The sequence below is a fragment of the Neomonachus schauinslandi genome, chromosome 5, assembly GCF_002201575.2.
Source record: "Neomonachus schauinslandi chromosome 5, ASM220157v2, whole genome shotgun sequence".
Classification (NCBI taxonomy): domain Eukaryota; kingdom Metazoa; phylum Chordata; class Mammalia; order Carnivora; family Phocidae; genus Neomonachus; species Neomonachus schauinslandi.
Window position 1 is genome coordinate 16,100,283 of NC_058407.1, and position 20,336 is coordinate 16,120,618.

The window sequence follows — 20,336 nt, forward strand, 5'->3', positions numbered from 1 at the left end:
GTTTTGTGGGTGAATGAGTGACACTCACTGATTTATTTTGACCTACTTCAAAATTCCACCTGAATTGCTTTGATTCGGTGTGAGGTATATTCATGATCAATTTTATGCACTTCAAAAGAGAAACCTCACAATGAGTCTACACCATAATGAAAAAATGATGAAGAAATGAATTTATACACTGTGTTTAAATTAATAACCCAATAAAACACATCTACACTCTTACTATACAGTGAAGCCAAAAGAAACTACAGAATCTCCTTTCATTGGTACGTCATCAGCTACGAAGTTCCTAATAGATGTAAAAACATTTTCAGGCGTAGCCAGCCCCAACGGGAACACACACTGACCACCTCTAGGCACCACGTGCACTCTGCTACGTGGTCTTATACCGGCTCCGATCGCCTGCACACTAATGCTTCTCTGAAGCAGTGTCTCCAGATCACACAGGAGGAAACCAGTGCTTGGACAAGATGTGTAACTGCCCATTCAAGTGCCTCGTAACTACCGAACTACTACTCTGGGATTCAAAACCCAATTCCCTGGCTCTGAAAGTTGTGTACAGTAGGAAGACAGGAGTCACAGAATTATTAGCTCTGGGTCCAAACGCTGGCCACCTCTTCTGATCAGTAGGACCTTGAGCCCATGGCCTGTTACTCAGCAGTGAAACAGAGATAACACCACTTATCTTGAAGGCCTGAGGTGCCAAATAAGGCAGAGCACCTGATATACCGCCTGGCTCCTAGTAACTGCTCAATAAACGGCCGTTATTGTTAGCTGCCTACCCCCCCATCAGAAAGAAAAATTTAAGAAGTCTGAGTTGTACAGTTTATTACAGGTCGTCAGAAGACAAACTCTACTCATATTGATATCTTCATTATTCTACGATTGTCTTATTCCTAGAACTTATTAATTTACAAATTTCAAATTATGTATGATAATAAATCAGAGAAAAGAAATTACAGGAGACAAGAGATGCTGTTGGAGAAAAATGAGTATACTGTGAAAGAGGCTGGTCAAGAAAACTAACAACTAGACATTAAGTCCATGACAGAATTCATTAAATATTGAGTAAAAAATAATCTCTGATCATATCAATGTAGGAATACATTATGCAAAATGCTCAAAGCCTAAAAACAAACATGAAAAAGTAAGGAGTGGTTTCATTTTTTTTTTCAACATTCCTTTAATGCAACAAAATTCAACTTGAATAAAACAACTAGTGGCCTTTCAACCAATGTCTCACACTTTCATTGCTAAAAATTGTAGATCAATACTCCATGCTTCCAGTGTTACACAATAAACTGATTCATTAAACAGATCAATATTTTGCTGCCTGCTATCAGAAATAACTGGCTAGGGGCACCTGGGTGGCTCAGTCGTTAAGCGTCTGCCTTCGGCTCAGGTCATGATCCCAGAGTCCTGGGATCGAGCCCCACATCGAGCTCCCTGCTCAGCAGGAAGCCTGCTTCTCCCTCTCCCACTCCCCCTGCTTGTGTTCCCTCTCTCGCTGTCTCTCTCTCTGTCAAAAAATAAATAAAATCTTTAAAAAAAAAAAAAAAAAAAAAAGAAATAACTGGCTACCTCTGTATTGAAAGACAGTCATCTGATATTAATGGAATTATCAGTGTTTCTTAACACCATCTCTGCTTTCCGTACCTGGTAACCGAAGCACCAACCGCCCCTTTCCTGTCAGCCTCCACGATGATCCTGTTCTTAGACAGCTGCTCTTGGATAAGAATAACTTTTTCTACTCCTTTGACAATGAAGTAGCCACCTGCCCAAAGGAAGCAAGAAAAGGTTCACCGCCTGTTCTTCTGACAGCGTGACTTAGTAATGACAGTGACCTCCTGATATAGAGACCTCTCTTCCATTGCTCCACGGTGCTGACCAACACTCAATTAGAAGGGGTTTGCTGATACTGTTTCATGAACTGATAACAGCACATGATTTTATACAAATGAGCCACAAGAAACTAAACTTCCAGGGAACAGATCTTACTGGTGTACGTATGACCAGCACCTGACACACACAAGAGGCAAATGAGAAAAATGTTAAATTAGTCTTCAAATTTCTTAAGCATAGAAATAACCAACAATCTTCAATATAAACTCAAAATTGCCCTAAGTTTTCTAACAAATCAGGGACGATGGTAGACTAGGATTAAGTTTCCTAAGTATGCCATACTGAACAAAACCCTTAAATATTATCATATAACCTTTTTTTGCACACAATTCAGAATAAGGTAAAGTGAGACTTCATTTTACTTTTACAATATAAACAAGAACAAGCAATATATTTGACTTACGTAACATTTTGTTACAGTCTAACAAAGTCATGTCCTTTGTGAACCTCTTTCCAAAACCTTCTGTAAGATTCTCTATCAATGCAACTTTAGAGGAATAGATGAAAACAACTACAAATTAATTGAATCTTTACAAAATAAACTGCCTAGAACTAGGTACAAACATAAAATTTTTAAAAATTTAAATGAAAGACTTTTGGTTTTTGCCCCTTTACTGCATTTAAAACAGCCTGAAGTCACCTGGGTGGCTCAGTCGTTAAGCGTCTGCCTTCGGCTCAGGTCGTGGTCCCAGGGTCCTGGGATCGAGCCCCACATCGGGCTCGCTGCTCAGCGGGAAGCCTGCTTCTCCCTCTCCCACTCCCCCTGCTTGTGTTCCCTCTCTCGCTGTATCTCTCTGTCAAATAAATAAATCTTTAAAAAAAAACAAACAGCCTGAAGTGAGCTACTTGAATTTCTTCTGACCAGCTAAACAAGTAGCTTTGTAAGATTATTCTTGAGTTTCTAAGCATAGCAAAAGAAACCAGTGAGCAAAGAGACACAGAAAAGTCTGACAAAACATAACAATAAATCACATCTTGGAGTGTTAAAGTTTTAAACCCTAAATAAGAGAGGAAACAGTACATCTTTTAGAAACAGAGACTAAAAGAATAAAGTTGGAGCCAAATTTCTGGATATTCTGTGAACTTTTTAATTTTTTTTTTTTCTCTTAGTGCACAGGTGTGAGCCAGTTGGGCAGGGGCAGAAGGCGGGTAGAGAGAGAGAGAGACAATCTTAAGCAGAGTCTTCGCTGAGGGTAGAGCCCAACGCAGGACTCAATCTCATCACCCGGAGATCACGACCTGAGCTGAAGCTGAAATCAAGAGTCAGAGGCCTAACTACACCACCCAGGAGCCCCATGTTCTGTGAACAGTTTTATCCAAGTTCATTATAAAGCGGAAAGGCTGGTATTGTTTTTGAGAATTAAAGCAACAGCAATAGCAAGAGCAAAAGAAAGGCCCAGAAAGGGCAAGTGGTGGGGGCGCGAAAATCTAAGGAATCACACATACCTGGATCTAAAGGACATTCGTTCAGTTTAGCAAATTCTGCTGGCGTCTTCCCCGTAAGAACACAGTTTGAACTACGCAGCATTATGGGCATTCTGTTGAAAGAAAAAAAAAAAAAAGAAAAGAATTATATAAAGATGGTCACTGGCAAAAGAGGTGAAAAGAGGAGGAAACGTGCCCTGTACACATCACCAAGGGGTCTGCATTCCTCTTGGACATTTTTATTCATTTTTTAAAGATTTTATTTATTTGACAGAGAGAGACACAGCGAGAGGGAACACAAGCAGCGGGAGTGGGAGAGGGAGAAGCAGGCTTCCCGCTGAGCACGGAGCCTGATGCAGGGCTCGATCCCAGGACCCTGAGATCACGACCTGAGCCGAAGGCAGACGCTTAACAATTGAGCCACCCAGGCGCCCCTCTTGGGCAGACAAGTGGCAGTTACATTAAGAGCCAAGTGAAATGAAGCACTTCCTTAGGCATGTGGCTCTTCTAGTTCAGAGAATAAAAACTCAAATGTTTGTTTCCTTAAACTTTGCAGACAGACTTTGGTAATAATCAGAAATTGCAGCAACTCTTCACCCATGGTAAGCAAAGGGACTGCCATTCTGTATGAAGAAATACCACAATGAACAAAGTGTGAGGAACAGAGACTATCAAGACTTACCAGGCAATTTTAAGAACTAAGGAAAACTACATGTGAAAAATACTAATTTAAAAATCTATGAATAGGCTGAATAATAGATTTGCCCCTGGATGCAGACAGAATTATTGAGCTGTAAAGGAAAACTGGAAAAACTGATGAGACTGTATGTCAGAAAGACAAAGAGAAGGAATGTATGACAAAGTTTAAGAGACATGGAAAAGACAGAGTGAAAAGGTCTCATATTCATCTAATCAGATTCTAGATGGAAAAAATACAACCGGCAAGGAGTCCTATTCAAAAAGATGGTGGCCGTGGACTTTCAAAAATGTAGGAAAGCCATAAACCCACACATATCTAATCCACGCATATCCAATCATATCTACACAGAATAAATAAAAAGAAAGCCACCTCAAAACACACCATAGTCAAGATACAATCATCGAAGACAAAGAGAAGATTTAAAACCCAGAGAGAAGAACAGGCCACTTACCAAACAGGGAGGGATGACTAGACAGACAGGGGCCCACCTGCAATGAAGGAGGGATGGGGGGGGCGGGGGGGGGGGCAGTGCAAAGTGCGGAGAGAGAACTGGCACCTAAATGGTGCGTTCTGTTAGGGCATCATTCAGAATGAGGTCCACATGAGGAGATTTTCAGACAAAACTGGAAATCCAGAGTTTTTAAAAAATAGTGTCTAAAGTTGATGTACCAAGAAATAGAAGTATATACCTAGCATTTAAAGTTACAGATGCGGGCGCCTGGGTGGCTCAGTTGGTTAAGCGACTGCCTTCGGCTCAGGTCATGATCCTGGAGTCCCGGGATCGAGTCCCGCATCGGGCTCCCTGCTCGGCAGGGAGTCTGCTTCTCCCTCTGACCCTCCTCCCTCTCATGCTCTCTGTCTCTCATTCTCTGTCTCTCAAATAAAAAAAAAAAGAATAAAGTTACAGATGCAATAACCACCAGAATAAGAGACATGGTCATGAGATCGGAAGGGGACTGGGGTGAGGAACAGGGGAGGCTATTGCTTTGTATCTCAAGTGCTCTCATGTACTATTTGATTTGTTACCAAGTAGGAATATTACTTGGATTAAATCTTTTTTGCTCAAAAAAAAACCAAAAACAAAAAAACCCCCAAACCCACCACCTTTACATGAGGTCATGTATAATGTGGCTACTGCATGGTACATACAAGCACTCTGATCCACAAAGGTCACTTGCATGAGTGCAGTAAATGCAATCACCTCTCCCAGAGTCTGGCACACAGCAGGTATTCACCAAATACTGGTTACGTGCACGCCCTGCCTGCCTCCTCTTAACCAGAATGTAAACCTTAAATTGTACTAGTGATGCTTTGCGCCTGTCTTTCCAGTCTGCCCTTCACAATATTCAATCTGGGAAATTATTAATGATCCAAGATTTAACTGGACACGACTATGGTCCATATGTGAGAAAGAAAGAAGATCTGAACACTTATATAAACAGTCCTGCTAAAACGAAGGTTAATATTCTAATATCTATCCCAACTTATTTTCCTGACTGAAGAGTGAGGACAGGAGCGATACACACAGCCCCCTCCTTTGGGAGACTATAGGGGAAGGATCTGTTAAACCTGTGTGTTTCCACGTTACTCTGGACCTCTCCATCATAGCACTTACCAAGTGGTACCACAGTTACTTCAGCCTGCCTTCCCTGGCAGCTGGGGATGAACACAGCCAACTTAGTTGTGTCTAAGCATCTTCTGCTGACCCGAGCACCCAGCATAGTGCAGGACAAGTGACAGGCAACTGATGCATACATGCTGAACCACTGGGTATTTATTAAGCTCTTAGCACTTTTGAAGGAGGGGTAAAAACACTTGGGCAGGAACTGTTTGCACTAAGTTTAAAGTCCAACGCCATTATCAGATTCACAATATTGTGGGTTTTGTCCATTTCGACAGGTGAGTCAGTGTATTTTCCTAACTAGGAAAAGCAGACTGCAACAATGCAAGCAGATGCGATCTATCATTTCCAAACCTGTTCCAGGCAAATAAGTAACTTCTCCCTTAAATACCGCTACACTGGAAACAGTTCAACTTCCAAGAAAAGTCAAACTTAAAATACACATGAATCCACCAAGAAGACTAGCCCAGGAGAGTTCACTGAAATGCTATCTTACCTAATGTTTCCCTAATAGCTGGGATTTCAGGAGGAAATGGTAGCATTTTCCTTAGCTTTACAGAAAAGATTTCACAATGAAAAAGCAGCACCACCACCGCGGTGTGCTGGCCACTGCTCTGAGTGCTCCCTGGGCTGACTCACGGGGTCCCCAGAAAGACTCCCATGAAGTAGGCACTGTTTCCCACATTTTTCGGGTGAGGAAATGGGGCAAAGGAGACTGTAGTACTTGCTCAAGGTCACCCACAGGGCTAGAATGCAGGCAGTGTGGCTCCAACTCGGACATCATTTCCCACCTGCCAATGGGTAAGGCGTTCCGGATGATCCTCTGGCTGCCTCGGGTATATTCAATATCCACTGTGATGGGGGCAGAGTATGTCATGTCCCGCAAACGGCACTGAAAGACAACCAGACAGTCACTGCTCCTCCTGCCTGGAAAAGAAAGGGTCCTGAAGCCTCCAAGAGCTCCATTCCTGGTAGAAGTATAGTCCACACTGAACTGAGCTGTTCCAGGTGCTGCCGTAAGGGCCCCAGGAGTGACAAGCCTGCCTTCTCCATGTGGGGAATGTGCCAGCCACTGACCCAGACACCCCCCGGGCATCTCTGCCCCGGCCAGCCCAGAAACGTCACAATAACTCTGGTACTGACTGTCTTCTCGCTACCCGATGCCATCCCCGGTCTGCTCCCATCTTCAAAGCAATCAGATTGTTCCTTGAAAATTGGGTCCATGGAAAGTAATCAATGTGGTTACCTCATTCGAAAAGTTAACAGCCAGTATAATACCTAAAGTATACACATCCACAAACTAAAAAATTTAAACTATACTTCCTTTTATTCTCCAAATAAACTAACTCTATCATGAAGTTCCTTCACAAGCGGTATCCTATAGCACAAATCATTCAACACATCCTATTAACAATTTCTGCATCATTTGGGGAACTTTAGAAACTACTGGTGTGTGCTTTAGTGAGGCGATGACTCGCTAAATGATGCCCTTACCTAAGCCATGATCAAACCAGCAAACCCCACCAAAATCTTGATGACCTCCCTGTTTTATTGATGGTCATCAGGTGGCTTGCATTCTTAAAAAGAGAATTTCTCTGAACATCGACCATGCATTTCATGGTACTGCATCCTCTGCCTTCAATTGAACCAAAGACAGATTTAAACTTTTTCTTTCTTTCCCAGTGCCTGGGATCTTAAAATATTAGATATCTCTATTAATGATGAGTGAAAATTGCTTATTTTATATTTAATTAGATTGAGCCTCAGTCTTCTGGCCACACCAAAGGTGATGTAGCACGGAGGTTCAGAGTGTGCACCCTGCCGCCTGGGCTCAAATCCTGGCTCTACCACTTAAGTTCTGAATAACCCTTCTGCGCCTTGGTCTCATCATATGTAAAGAGGGAATGGAATAATTTTAATTCCTAAGAGTACAAATATGTATTTTTAGAATAGTGCCTGGTAGAGGCACTACCTCTAATGTAATGCCCATGATGGGCAAATATTTATGTGTTTCAACAAACTCCTCTCCTTCAAATGGAAATGAAATTTGACAGAGGTGGTAAAAATGGGGACCCTTTCCATGGGCCCCAAACTACCCCGTAAGGGCCTCTGGTCCCCCTCCGCCTCTCTGTCATCACAGGAGTGGGGCTGTGCTGGGGGATCTGCAGGGCCAGCACCTGCCACTCCTACCATGGGCCCCCTGACTGCCCACCCACCTGCTCTCCCACTCTCCCCGTCTCTCCAAGGATCAAAATCCCTCCAAGAAATCTTCGTGCCCTCTCTCCCTAACGGAAATAATGCCCATGCGTTTTCTCCAACATCAGGAAGAATGATTATGACAACGGTGGCCTCGGGCTTCTCGAACTACCTCAAAATACTTTGTCTTCTCTCTACTCTACACCTGGTAATATAATTCAGAAGATGACTTGGAAATTGCTAATTGGTGCCTAGTTCTTAAAAAATTGGAAAACTCCAGCAAAACGGACTGGGGAAGTGGCAAAAGTGAAAGTGGTTATTACACTTTCCAACATTCCAAACCTCGCCACCTCCTACTCAACACAACTTCCCTTCCCGCGCCTACCTCACCCTTGCAGGCATTCCAGTGAGCAACCCCTGGTGTCTGTTTCATGTGCTCTGTTATTTTACTCTTGCCACAGAGTATGAACTCCTTGAGGAAGGAGAGGGTCTCATTTCTTTTGTCTCTCTCAATGCTGAGGCACAAAATACATGTTCAACTGACACTTGATGCTCCGTGATTAAGTAACACCAACATTTAGCTGTGTGAAATGTCTGGTTCCATGACCATGCTTCCCATCTAACGTCACTCAGACAACAACCCTAACATTCTAACAACTTATTGTTTAGTAAAGAAAGGTTCCTCTGCCATTTTCCCTAATTGCTTAACATTTTAGCTTTATGTTAACACAAACTATATAAATCTACAAAAATCATTTTTTTTCCTAAATCAATTCCAAATTATGGACACTAAGTGGAAGAATTTTCAGAGGAATCTAGAATGTGTTAAAAGCCAATAAACAAGCCTGTTCTATAACCCTTTGTCTGCAGCTCTGCTAAAATCCTGGTATTCAAATTTTCTTCCCATCCATCTCTTCTAACAGACTCTGAGCCCTGCCCTTGGTTTCCTCTGCCTAAAACAATGCCTGCTGACCCTCAAAAAATGTGCTCAGTAACCTCGGCAAAAGCACAGCACATGGTCCTAGGCACAAGTGGCTGGCTGGGGCAGGGGTGAGGGAAGGGCTGGTCAGAAGCAGGGTTGCAGACAGGACACAGTTATATAACAGCCCACGTTAACTAGGATTCAATGACAAACTAAATCATGCTGAATTACTTCTAAATACAGTTATTATATAAATGCTAATTTATTTTGGTTATCTTTGTCTCATAGGAGATATTTTCCCCCTGTTTTTAAATCATTCTAAGAGCATATATTAAGGGCAAAGGCTCTGTGAGTTAAGGCAAACAAATTCAATTATGGTAAGGCAGATAATTACCTCATGAGGGGATACTGGTCTAGTTACATTGAAGCTTTCTTCAACATCAGGAAGCCCCACATAGATATTAAGATACCTGAAAAACAAATTATTCCATGACCAATTATACCGTTTCAAAGAACATATAAACAAACAAGCTATTTTCCTCCCAAATACAAGGATTATACTTTGACAAATACTTACCTTGCTAAGAATGACAAACAAGTTAAAGAAAGAAGAGGTTATAAGGGGGGAAAAATACAGCTCTTCCTTGACTTACAGCAGGGGTACAGGCCAATAAACCCATCATCAGTTGAAAAGACTATTAAGTCAAAAATTCATTTAATATACCTCACCTACCAACCATCAGAGCTTAGCCCGGCCCCTACCGTGAATGTGCTCAGAATAATTACATTAGCTTATAGTTGGGGAAAATCATTTAACATGGAGCCTGCCTATTTGAAAATAAAGTATTAACTACCTCATGCAATTCATTGAATACTGTACAGAGAGTGGAAAACAGAATGATTATGTGTCAGCTGTTGACCCTTGTGACTGGGGGGTTGGCGGGAGCTGTGGCCACACTGCCCAGGGTCACAAGTGGATTGCGCAGCATATTGCTAGCCTGGAAAAATTCAAAATTCAAAGTACAGCTTCTACCGAATGGGTCTAGTTTTCACACCATCGTAAAGTTGAAAACTTGTTAAGTTGAACCACTGTAAATCAGGGACCATCTCTATGCGCTCATTATGGCAAAAGAAATAGGAAGAAAGCAGAAACTAATGAGATTGGTGACCTACTGGGAGTGTCTGGCAAGAGGGTGGAAAGAATTGGAAGGGGAGTGACAACTTCCTGAAAATACTTTTTTCTATAGGTCTCTTACAATCACGTGTCACACACTCAAAAAGCAAATGCATAATTAAAATCGATCAGGACGCAGAAGGGGACCCAAAATGGAATACAAACGCCACAGCCTTACAAATGAGTAACGTGACTGCACTCAGAAGGTGGGAAAGGAAACAAGTCTGAGTAGCTTTGGAAACTGTATTTTGCTCAGATGCTGTAGAGATAAAGACAAAAAAAGCAATATAGAGATATTGTACTCAGTAAATTTTATTCTCACAGAGGTTATCAATTAGGAATTCTGAAACTATGTATATTCTAGGACTGAATAAATAGGTACAAATAGTGTGGATAATGAGAGCTAGGTTTCTCATTTCAGGGATAGATCTTACAAATAAGGAAAGAGGTCAGTTAGAATGAGTCCTGTAGAGCTGGACTGAAATAGGAGTTATCAGTATGCTGGTTTTTTATATAAAAACGGATAGCATATGGAAATACCAATGTATGCATGCATGTTAGTTATACACACGTTTTCTTGCTCCATCCACCAAGGCTTTAGTATCCCTATCTTGGTTTTTAAACACTATTGTCCAGAAAAGGAGACTAGCGCTCCCTGGGAAATGGCTGATTCCAGGCTGACACAGGGAAAAAACCACATCAACCACATCCCACGGCACCAGAAAGTAAAGTAGTGCTTGAAAATTAACTGGGGTGTGCTGAAAGGACACAGCAGTCAACTTGAAGACTCTCCAATGGCCAAAGCAGGGACAATTTGACCAGTAAAATGACACTATTGGATTATGATCCATAGATTAAAATATACATGAGTTTACATTAATATAAATAAAATTAAAGAGATAAAGAAAAAGTTCTTCCCTCCAATAGAATTCCAGCACTAACGTACTAGGAATGATGGCAAGAAAGCCTCACCAAGCAGTAATTGTTATAAGAACCATCCTTGATGCTAAAATTAGTGGGTAAGCTATGTGCATAGTATCAAAGGATCTCCCCTGAAGACACTTATTACAAAAGGAAAAATAGGGGCGCCTGGGTGGCTCAGTTGGTTAAGCGACTGCCTTCAGCTCAGGTCATGATCCTGGAGTCCCTGGATCGAGTCCCGCATCGGGCTCCCTGCTCGGCAGAGAGTCTGCTTCTCCCTCTGACCCTCCCCCCTCTCATGCTCTATCTCATTCTCTCTCTCAAATAAATAAATAAAATCTTTAAAAAAAAAAAAGGAAAAATAGTAAATTACAGTGGACAAAACCTGCATATACCACCTTAATCAAGTGAACAAAGGTAAAACCACCAAGAGTAGAATATGCTGAAACCTGTAACCACTGACACAATGCAGGGAAGATGGCACAAAACATTCTGTGCCAAAAATGCGTAAGCCAACTGAATCATGAGCAAACCTCAAACAAACCCAAATCGAAGGACGTCCTACAAAACAATGGATCAGAATTCTTCAAAAGTGTCAAGGGATAAAAGACCAAGAAAGTATGAGGAACTGTCACAGGCTGGGGGAAGCTAAAGAGACATGAGAACTAATCATCATGTCGGGCTCTGGACTGAATCCTGGGCCAGAAAAAAGACATGAGTGGGAAAGCTTGAAACGAGACGTGCAGAGTGGTTGACAGTATTGTATGAGTGCTAATTGCCTGGGTCTGCTAATTGTGGTTTGGTTATGTAAGATGTTAATATTAGCACAGGCTGGGTGAAGGATAATATGGAACTCTTTGTACTATTTTGGTAATTTTTCTCTAGGTTTAAAATTGTTCTAAAAAATGTTTAAACCTAATAGTTTCAGTACCTCTCAAGCATAGCTCGTTATAATTAGTTTACCAATTAAAAATTGAATACTTTTCTTATGAACCAGATAAAGACAGTTATTTTGATAGAGTTTTGGTAACAACCACATTCACTTTAAAAAATGTTAGATGTAATCAAAGCAGCAAATCAATAGTAGCTGATTCCTTACTTTAGGTACCACATGGGGTCGGCATCGCTTGTGACCTTTTCGTTGGCTTTCATGATCTTCTTTATCTGCAGGGGAAAGAGCACCATTAGGAACATCTCCGGCTTCCATCAGTTCTAGTCTCTCTACTTTTTTTTTTTTTAAGTAGGATCCACACCCAATGTGGGGCTCGAACTCACGACCCCGAGATCAAGTCACGTGCTCTACTGACTGAGCCCGCCAGGCACCCCTCTCTGCTTCCAAGCCCTGCTGCTTACCTCCACGTTAATAAAATAGTTGAATGAATCTATATGCTGTTTTACAAGGCCTTTCACCTAAACACACAAAAAATACAAAGTAGGTTAGCAACAATACAGCATACTATGTCATAGACTCTAACCACAGGTAACCTTCAGATTCTTCTCAAAACCAAAGTGAGAAAAAAAAAAATCCACAAATATCACTTAGTAGAACTTTACATTTATGTGTCCTCATTCCATTTCTACTCCATCCTAATACACCCTCAAATTTTCCTCCTTGAGAATCAATCTGGCCCCTGGAATTCAAGATAGGGGTATTTGAACATACCTAATGACTCCCCATAAGCTAACAAATGAGGCAAGATTTTCTCTGAATACTTTCAATTTACAAAAATCCAAGAAACAAAATACAGTAATTGAGCATTGTTTCTTCAACCCTCAAAAACGCCTGTTTTCTTTTCTGTTTTACCCTATCCGGGCAATTTCAAAACTCAGATCACTTATAGAAGACCAAGGAGGGGGGAAATGAGGATCTTTATTAAGAAAATTGAAAATCACTGCATTTGAAATTGAAAGGCAGGTGAAACTCAGGGAACCTAAGAGCAGACACCAGCCAGCAGAGACTGCCCTTTCATCTCAGAAGTCAAAGACAACCGTGCAGAGATAGTGTGGTGTGCTATGGAAAACACTGAAACGGGGCGCCTGGGTGGCTCAGTCGTTAAGCGTTTGCCTTCGGCTCAGGTCATGATCCCAGGGTCCTGGGATCGAGCCCCGCGTCAGGCTCCCTGCTCTGCGGGAAGCCTGTTTCTCCCTTTCCCACTCTCCCCGCTTGTGTTCCTGCTCTCACTAACTCTGTCAAATAAATAAATAAAATCTTTAAAAAAAAAAAATAAAAGGAAAACACTGAAACAATAACACAGGCTCCAAAGTGTTAGAATTTAGAAGGCCTGTACGTGTTTTTTTTTTTAAATATTAATCTTCAAGCACAATGGGTTCAGCACTACTAGAACATTCCTAACACATAATCAGAGCCTTTGCTTTAGCTACACTTCCTTATTTAGGATCTCACTGGCTTACAAAACAGCCATCCCATTTAGAAGCAGTCCTAATTACTGGGGAAAAGAAATTCAACCTTATATACTGATCTGATGTCTACCTTCCTCCAGTTTCCACCTCCTGGACTTAACTGTCCTTCTGGAGAGAAAGGCCTGCTCTTAGTCCGTTTATTTATAACTCTCCTTCATGTTGTCACATTCAGGATGACCTATTCAACTATGTCTCACATGCATGCCTTCCAGACCCTTCCTTCAGCAGCAGATGGCCTGCTCCTGGGCGTGCTTCAGTTGGTCAATGTTCCTCCTAATATGGGCACACTGAACTCACTGACAAGGTTCTCGACAGTCTGACCAGCATACAATGGGGCTACTGCCTCCCTCATTCTGGATACCACACCACCACTATTTATTAAAAAAAAAAAATCAAGGCCACGTTACCGACTCATCAACTAAAACTCAAAAGGTAATGCTTAGCTTCACAAAACAACACTATTAAGTCAAACACAGCCAATCTGGTATTTGTACGAAACCAAGTACAGGGATTTACATTTGTCCCTCTTCACTGCTGTCATCCCAGCCTAAGAACTGAGTCGAGTCTGTTGGCTAACAGCGTTGGCAGCCTTATAAGCTTTACGTTTCTGTCTTTAGTTATGTATTAAAATCTTTATACCTTTATTCTTAGGCAAATATATTTCAAGGTGGTCTGAGTAAAGGAAAATCCCAACTTTGAGTGAATGAATGAATGAATGAATGAAATGACCAGTCTTAAGTCTCTACTGAATTCTCACTCTCTTCTTGGACCGTGTGCCATCATTTGTCTCCTCTTTTTTGAATCATAAATACCACCCTTTCTCCTCTGCTTATATATACTTCCTTAAGAAAAAAAAGTTGTAACTAAAAAACAAACAAACAAACAAACAAAACCCTTCCCTTCCCTTGACCTTATTACCATTTTATTTCATTCTTGGTCACTCTTCTTAAAACTCCTTTAACAGCTTCCTATTGCTGTTAGAAGAAAAGCCAACATCCTTAACGTGGCTTTCAAATCTGGCCAGCAATCTGGCCCTGACAGCCTCCCCAGAACCACAACCAGCACTCTCCCTTCTGCCTACAACACAGAACTAAGTCAGATAAGCCTCTACGGATTTTTCAAAGTCTCCATGCTTCCATTTAGCATGCTTTCAACATCCATCCACGTTGTAGTATGCATCAGCACTTGATTTCTTCTTATTGCCAAATAATAATCCACTGCAGAACCACTGTATGGATATCCCAGATTTTATTTATCCATCTGCCAGGTGATGGCCATTTGGGTTGTTTTTACTTTTTGGCTATTATGAACATGTGTTCACAACTTTTGTGTGGACATGTGTTTTCATTTCTCTTGAGTAAGTAGGAGCAGAATTGCTGGATTATATGGTAACTCTGTTTAACCATCTGAGGAACTGCCAGGCTGCTATCCAAAGCGGTTGCAATATTTTACATTCCCACCAGTAGGGTTCTAGTTTCCCCAGATCCTCATCAACATTTATTACCTTTCTCTTTGATTACTGCCATCCTAATGGGTGTCAAGTGAGCGATCACTGCGGTACACCCTACGTCTCAGCTTATGCTCTTTAAAAGTGAACTGAAGCCCTCCACTAACCTTATATTCAGCAGTTCCTGTGACTATGCACTCATCCATTCCAGCCAAACAGACTGGTCACCGTTCCTTACAGACGCTGTGGAGGCTCCCCTTGAGTGCTTTTATCATGGCGTGCTCTCTGCATTAGACCTTTCAGCCTGCTTAAATCCTGTCCTCCCAGGATGGGGTTTCCGTCTCACCTCGTCTGGGAGACCTTCTCTGACCACCTGTGGCATCACTCTTTTGCCAACCCCACTTTGCTCTGCGTATACTACTTCCTATCTCTAAAATTAGGTGACCACTCTCCCAACCAGCCCCTTACATGTGGTCAGGGAAACTGCCTTATAATTCCTTCTACTTCTAAAATACAGCAAATTACAGAGTTGTGCAAAGTCAAAAATTATTAGTTGGTGATAAACACTTAATCTTTAAGAAAGACGAATTTAACTTTTTTCATTTGAAAAATAACTATTATTAAATGTTAAACAAATTACCTTTAAAAATGCTGGAAGCAGCCTCCATTTTTCCTGCAAACCAAAACAACAGGGTATCAGCACTCTGTGCCAGCAACCGCAATATTTTTATAAGAAGTTATTTTAATTTACCAAAAATGACTTACTTTATCACAGAAAGCAAAAGAAAATAAAACAAAATGAAAAGAACAATTTTAAAATTGTAACCACTTTTATGGAAATCCTAGATGTGTGTGGGTGCATTCAAATATATATATACACACACATATACCACCTATTTCTTAAACAGAATATACTTTAATCTTTTAATGAGTTAAGGTTCCAAGCACTTTTCATACATTATTTTATTGTCATGACACCTCCTGAGCAAGCTGGGTTTGCCAGTTTGAGACAGGGAAAGTTAGTTTCAGAGTCCTGGGAAGCTGGATCTCTTGGCCCAAAAAGAGTTCTTTCTCCTTCCCATTCTTTCCCAGCTAGTGTCTGGTCAAAGCTCATCTCATCAAAGGATCTGCTTTGATGAGGACTGCATACATGATGTTCATCTCCTACATTAAATACCTGCAAACTCACATACTGCTCCAGTTCTTAGGCCTGCTTTTTAATACCTTCCTGAGGTTGTACAGGGCTGAGATGATAAGTCTCTTTTCATGCATGGCATCTACTCTGCTAATGAGAAATCTGACAAACGGTTAGATACAAGTCTAAAGTAAGGATGCACAGTTTCTGAGTAAGGGCCTAAGGACCACACAGGACCCAGCAGCAGCTATAAAAACTCTTGACTTTCACTCTGAGCGACATAAGAAGCATCAGAAGGTTCTGAGCAGAAGAGTGATGGGATGTTGACTCATCTTAACTGGATCACTCTAGCTGCTGGGTTGAGAACAGACAAGGTTAGAAGCAGAGAAATGACTCAGGAGTTTATTGAAATAGTCCAGGCCAATGGTTAACAGTACAGATAGTGAGAAACTGTAGTTAGGAGACACAGTCAAAGCCAATAGGACTTGATCAAAGATTAGATAGAGACTCTGAAAAAGAAGAGTCAGGACCAACCCCCCAGAGTTGCCATTTATGGAGAGGAGGAGGCAGGGATACTGCTGAGCAGCAGGGTTAGGTGTGGAAGGGCTATCAGGAATTTGGCTAGGAGCATGTTAATTTTGATATATCCATTAGACAGTCAGGGGGAGATGGCAAAGAGACAACAAACAGGGGTCTGGTGCTTGGAAAGAGAGTGGCCTAAAGATACAAATTACGGAGAGGTCCACGAATGGAGGACAATTAAAGCCACATAATGGATGAGATCACCTAAGGAGCGTGGATGGGGAAGAGTTCCATGCAGTGAGATCACAAACACTCCAATATGTAGAGGGGAGCAGCAGAAGGCAGATCCAGCAAGAGGAGTGACAGGAGTGGTCAGGGAGGGAAGCAAAAACATCGAGAAAGGAAAACACATTTTTCAAGAAGGAAGAGAGGTGGGGTACACATATGTCTGTATCTTCCTCTCAATGTTGCTGTGGCCCTAAAACTGCTCTAAAAAAAGTCAAGTCTGCTAAAAAAAAAAGCAGGGAGTCAGGCAAAACTAATCTATGATGACAGAAATCAAATAAGTTCAAAAGGGTTCATAAGGGAACTTTCTGGGGTGATGGAAATGTTCTAGATCTTATACTGAGTGGTAGTTATTTGGGTATATGTAACTGTCAAAACAAATGTAACTGAACACTTCAGATCTGTGCATTTTATTATATGTAAATCTACAAAGAGGAATGAGAGAAAAATCCAGAAGGAACTATGCGAATAGAGAAGATCTCAGAGCAGAATTGGGAAGGAGGTGGGAATGGTGGGAAAAGAGACTGAAGAAGTAAACAGTGGCCAGACCAAGGAGAACCTTATAAATATGGTTAAGACGTTGGATTTTGCTCTTAAGAGCACAGGGCAGAGGTTGAAGAATTTTAATCATGGGAGCAACACGATCATAGTTGTGTACTTAAACTGATGGTAAAATAAAATAAAACTGATGGCTCTGGCTACAGAGCAGAGAACAGGGGGGAGTGAGACAAGTCAGCAGCCTAGGAAGTAAGAGAGAACAATGGTTCCAACTTGGAGAATAGCGGGAAGCTTCAGATCTAAGTGTACTTAGTAGGCAGGATCCTAAGATGTGATGGTGGATTGGACACGAGAGGGCCAGGAAGAGGAATTGTTATTCCTGATTCAGAAGCCTGGGACTGTGGTTCTGGTTCCTTCACAACTGTGCAAATTCAAGCAAGATATATATAAATCCTTCAGGCTTATCCCTCAGGTCTTCGGAGAAGCAGTCAGTCTGTAGTTAAGAATGAAAACTAAAATCCGACCGCCAGAGTCCAAAATCCAGATCAGCCACTTAACAGCTTTCTGACACTGGATTAATTACATAACCTCTCTGGGCCTCAAAAATCTTCATTGGCAAAATAGGGTGAAAATAGTACTTATTTCAGAGAATTAAATAATACAATGCACGTTAGGCTTAGACAGAGCCTGTCACATAGCAAGTGGTCAGTAAATGCTGGCTCTTAACTCTTCCAAGAGTTAAAATAAAAAAAATCCAGTATTGCCTGATGATCATCAGTGTACTGCAAAGCACTCATGGATTAAATCTGATGGACTAATCATATTGGACCTCACTAATCTGCCAAATAATTATAAAGAAATTCTTATAATCCAGTAGATTCACAGATCATGTCACTCTCCTGCTTAAACCCTTCAATAGCATCTCATCGCTCCTTCAGAGGTCTTCGGAGGTCTATGGAAGATCAAAACCGTCCCTAGTCAGGACCCTCAACTACCCCTTTCTCATCTCTGTCCCTCCGCTTTTCCTCACTCTAGGTCTACCGGATTGCACTTCCTGAAAAACAGAGGGTCTGACAATCTTACCTACAGCAGTGCTCAAGTGTCCTGTTCCTCTACTTGAAAGTTCTCCCTGGACAATTTCTCCACTTCCCCCGTTCCATGCCAATAAAGACTGAGGCCCAGAGGGGTTGTATGTGCCTTTCCAGAAAGAATTATGTCCACAGCTGAACTTCATTATTCATTAGGGAGCTCACGGGTGGGCACACTTCTGATTATCTGATGAAAGGTATGGGGCTACTCCCCAAAATAGATTTTTTTTTTTAAACTCAGAAGATATTGATTAAATGTTCAGGGCGTTTAAAATACTCCTGCAGCCCAAACTTGGATGGTTAAAAGGATTACTTGGCCCGGAATTCAGAAGATGTGGTTTCACCGCCACGGGCAAATGTGGGACCTCACGAAAGCATCCTCTCTAACCCCGCGGAGATGCACTACGTGCCCCCAGGTGGGTGCGAGGACCAATCGTGTCCCGACACACACGAACACCGAAGGGGCCCCCAGCCCAGAGCAGCCAGTGCGCGGGGCTGCTCCGCCCACCCACCTTCAGCTGAGCGCTCCTCGGACGGAGCTAGACCCCTCCACGCGCACCGGGCAGCCCGCTCCGGAAGAGACCCACTCCGGCGCCGTGAGCATGCGCAGAGCTGCCCCCCCGCCACGAGAGCTTTCACGGCAACGCCTCCTGCGGACGCTCGCGACCCCTTCCGCTCCCCGCCAGCTGTCCTCACCTCTACAGTGGGGATGGGCGCAGCCAGTTGCTCCGGGCTCAGGTTCCCAAACTCTTCCGCAAGCACGTCCATGGTGCGCTGCTCACGACGAAGGCAGAAACAAGGAGGATCCCCACGCCCGCTTGCGCTGCCCCCAAGTAAACTGCAGCACCCGCGAGGAGCGGTGCGCGGAGGCCTAAATGGTCCCCGCCGCGCAGGTTAATTGGTGGTGTGACAGAAACGTTCCGCCTGCTCCCGGCCCGAACCTGCGGTGGAACCCGGATGTGGCTGGGGCGAAGCTGGGAAACTGCGCCCCCTGCTGTCGCTTGGAGGTCTCTGCCGGCTAATCTTAACCGGCGGACAGGTTTAGTGCCAATTATTCCATAATTGAGACCAGTAAAGCGTATTGGTTGTAATTTTTTAAATAAGTCAAAGAAAAGGGTAAACGGATAATTTGCGCAACTTGCGCCACCGAGGCAGAGGATTCATTTAATCCAAACCAAAACTACACATTGTACAGTATGGAAAAATAGGAAACTTAAATGCTTAGTAGTAGGGAATTGGTTAAAAAAATTATGGTACCTATGTGTGATGGAATATTATTCAACCATCAAAATGACCTAAATTGAGGAGGGATTAACTCACTAGAGAGTAGAGCAAACAGGACAGTAATTAAGACAATGTTATATTCTCAAAGGACTGGAGAAAAGATCCGGGAATAAATACCAGGATGTAGAGAAATTTAATATGAAAATATGATATTTTAAATCAGGCAAAGACGGGTTATCCAATAAATGATACTGGAAGAGCTGATTAGCCATTTAGAAAAAAATCTAAGTAAATCCTTTATGGCTTATGTATTTAAATGTTAAAACTTTAAAAGAAAATATAAGTTGAGTATGTTCGTAAGATTGAGATTGTGAAAGTCTTCAAGGACAGCAACACAGAAATCCTAAAGGGAAATATTCATAGATTTGGTAATATAATTGTAACCATAGTTTTAGGATTCCATGAAAATGTAAAATTTTCTGAACAGGTTTTTTAAAAGATTTTATTTACTTGAGAGAGAGAAAGAGCGAGCGCAAGCAGGAGGCAGAGGGAGAAGCAGTCTCCCCATTTAGCAAGGACCCCAACATTGGGGCTTGATCCCAGGACCCCAGGATCATGACCTGAGCCAAAGGCAAACACTTAACCGACTGAGCTGTGCAGGCACCCTTTCTGAACAGATTTTTTAAATTCACCGTGAATAGAGTTCTTTAAAAACACAAGTTGTTAGAAAACAAAGTATTGGATTGGTAGCCCTATTTTAAAATGAACTCATACAGATCAATAGGAAAAACTCCCATTGGAAGAAAACAGGGCTAAAGATACCAGCAATTATTTAACTGGTACACAGTTTCCATT

General features: G+C 42.1%; 1 protein-coding gene across 1 annotated transcript in view; it reads right to left on the reverse strand.

Moving 5' to 3' along the window:
* Positions 1–19,111, reverse strand: part of POLR3B (RNA polymerase III subunit B) — a 104,792-nt gene extending 85,681 nt beyond the window's left edge. Inside the window, exons 1-8 of the mRNA XM_021687597.2 lie at positions 18,954–19,111; positions 15,370–15,402; positions 12,215–12,271; positions 11,961–12,025; positions 9,161–9,236; positions 6,440–6,540; positions 3,349–3,440; positions 1,657–1,774 (exon numbers count right to left, since the gene is read on the reverse strand). Of these exons, the coding sequence (XP_021543272.1) occupies positions 1,657–1,774; positions 3,349–3,440; positions 6,440–6,540; positions 9,161–9,236; positions 11,961–12,025; positions 12,215–12,271; positions 15,370–15,402; positions 18,954–19,025 (614 nt within the window). The 5' untranslated portion in view covers positions 19,026–19,111. The remainder of the gene's footprint in view (positions 1–1,656; positions 1,775–3,348; positions 3,441–6,439; positions 6,541–9,160; positions 9,237–11,960; positions 12,026–12,214; positions 12,272–15,369; positions 15,403–18,953) is intronic.
* Positions 19,112–20,336: the final 1,225 nt, after the last annotated feature.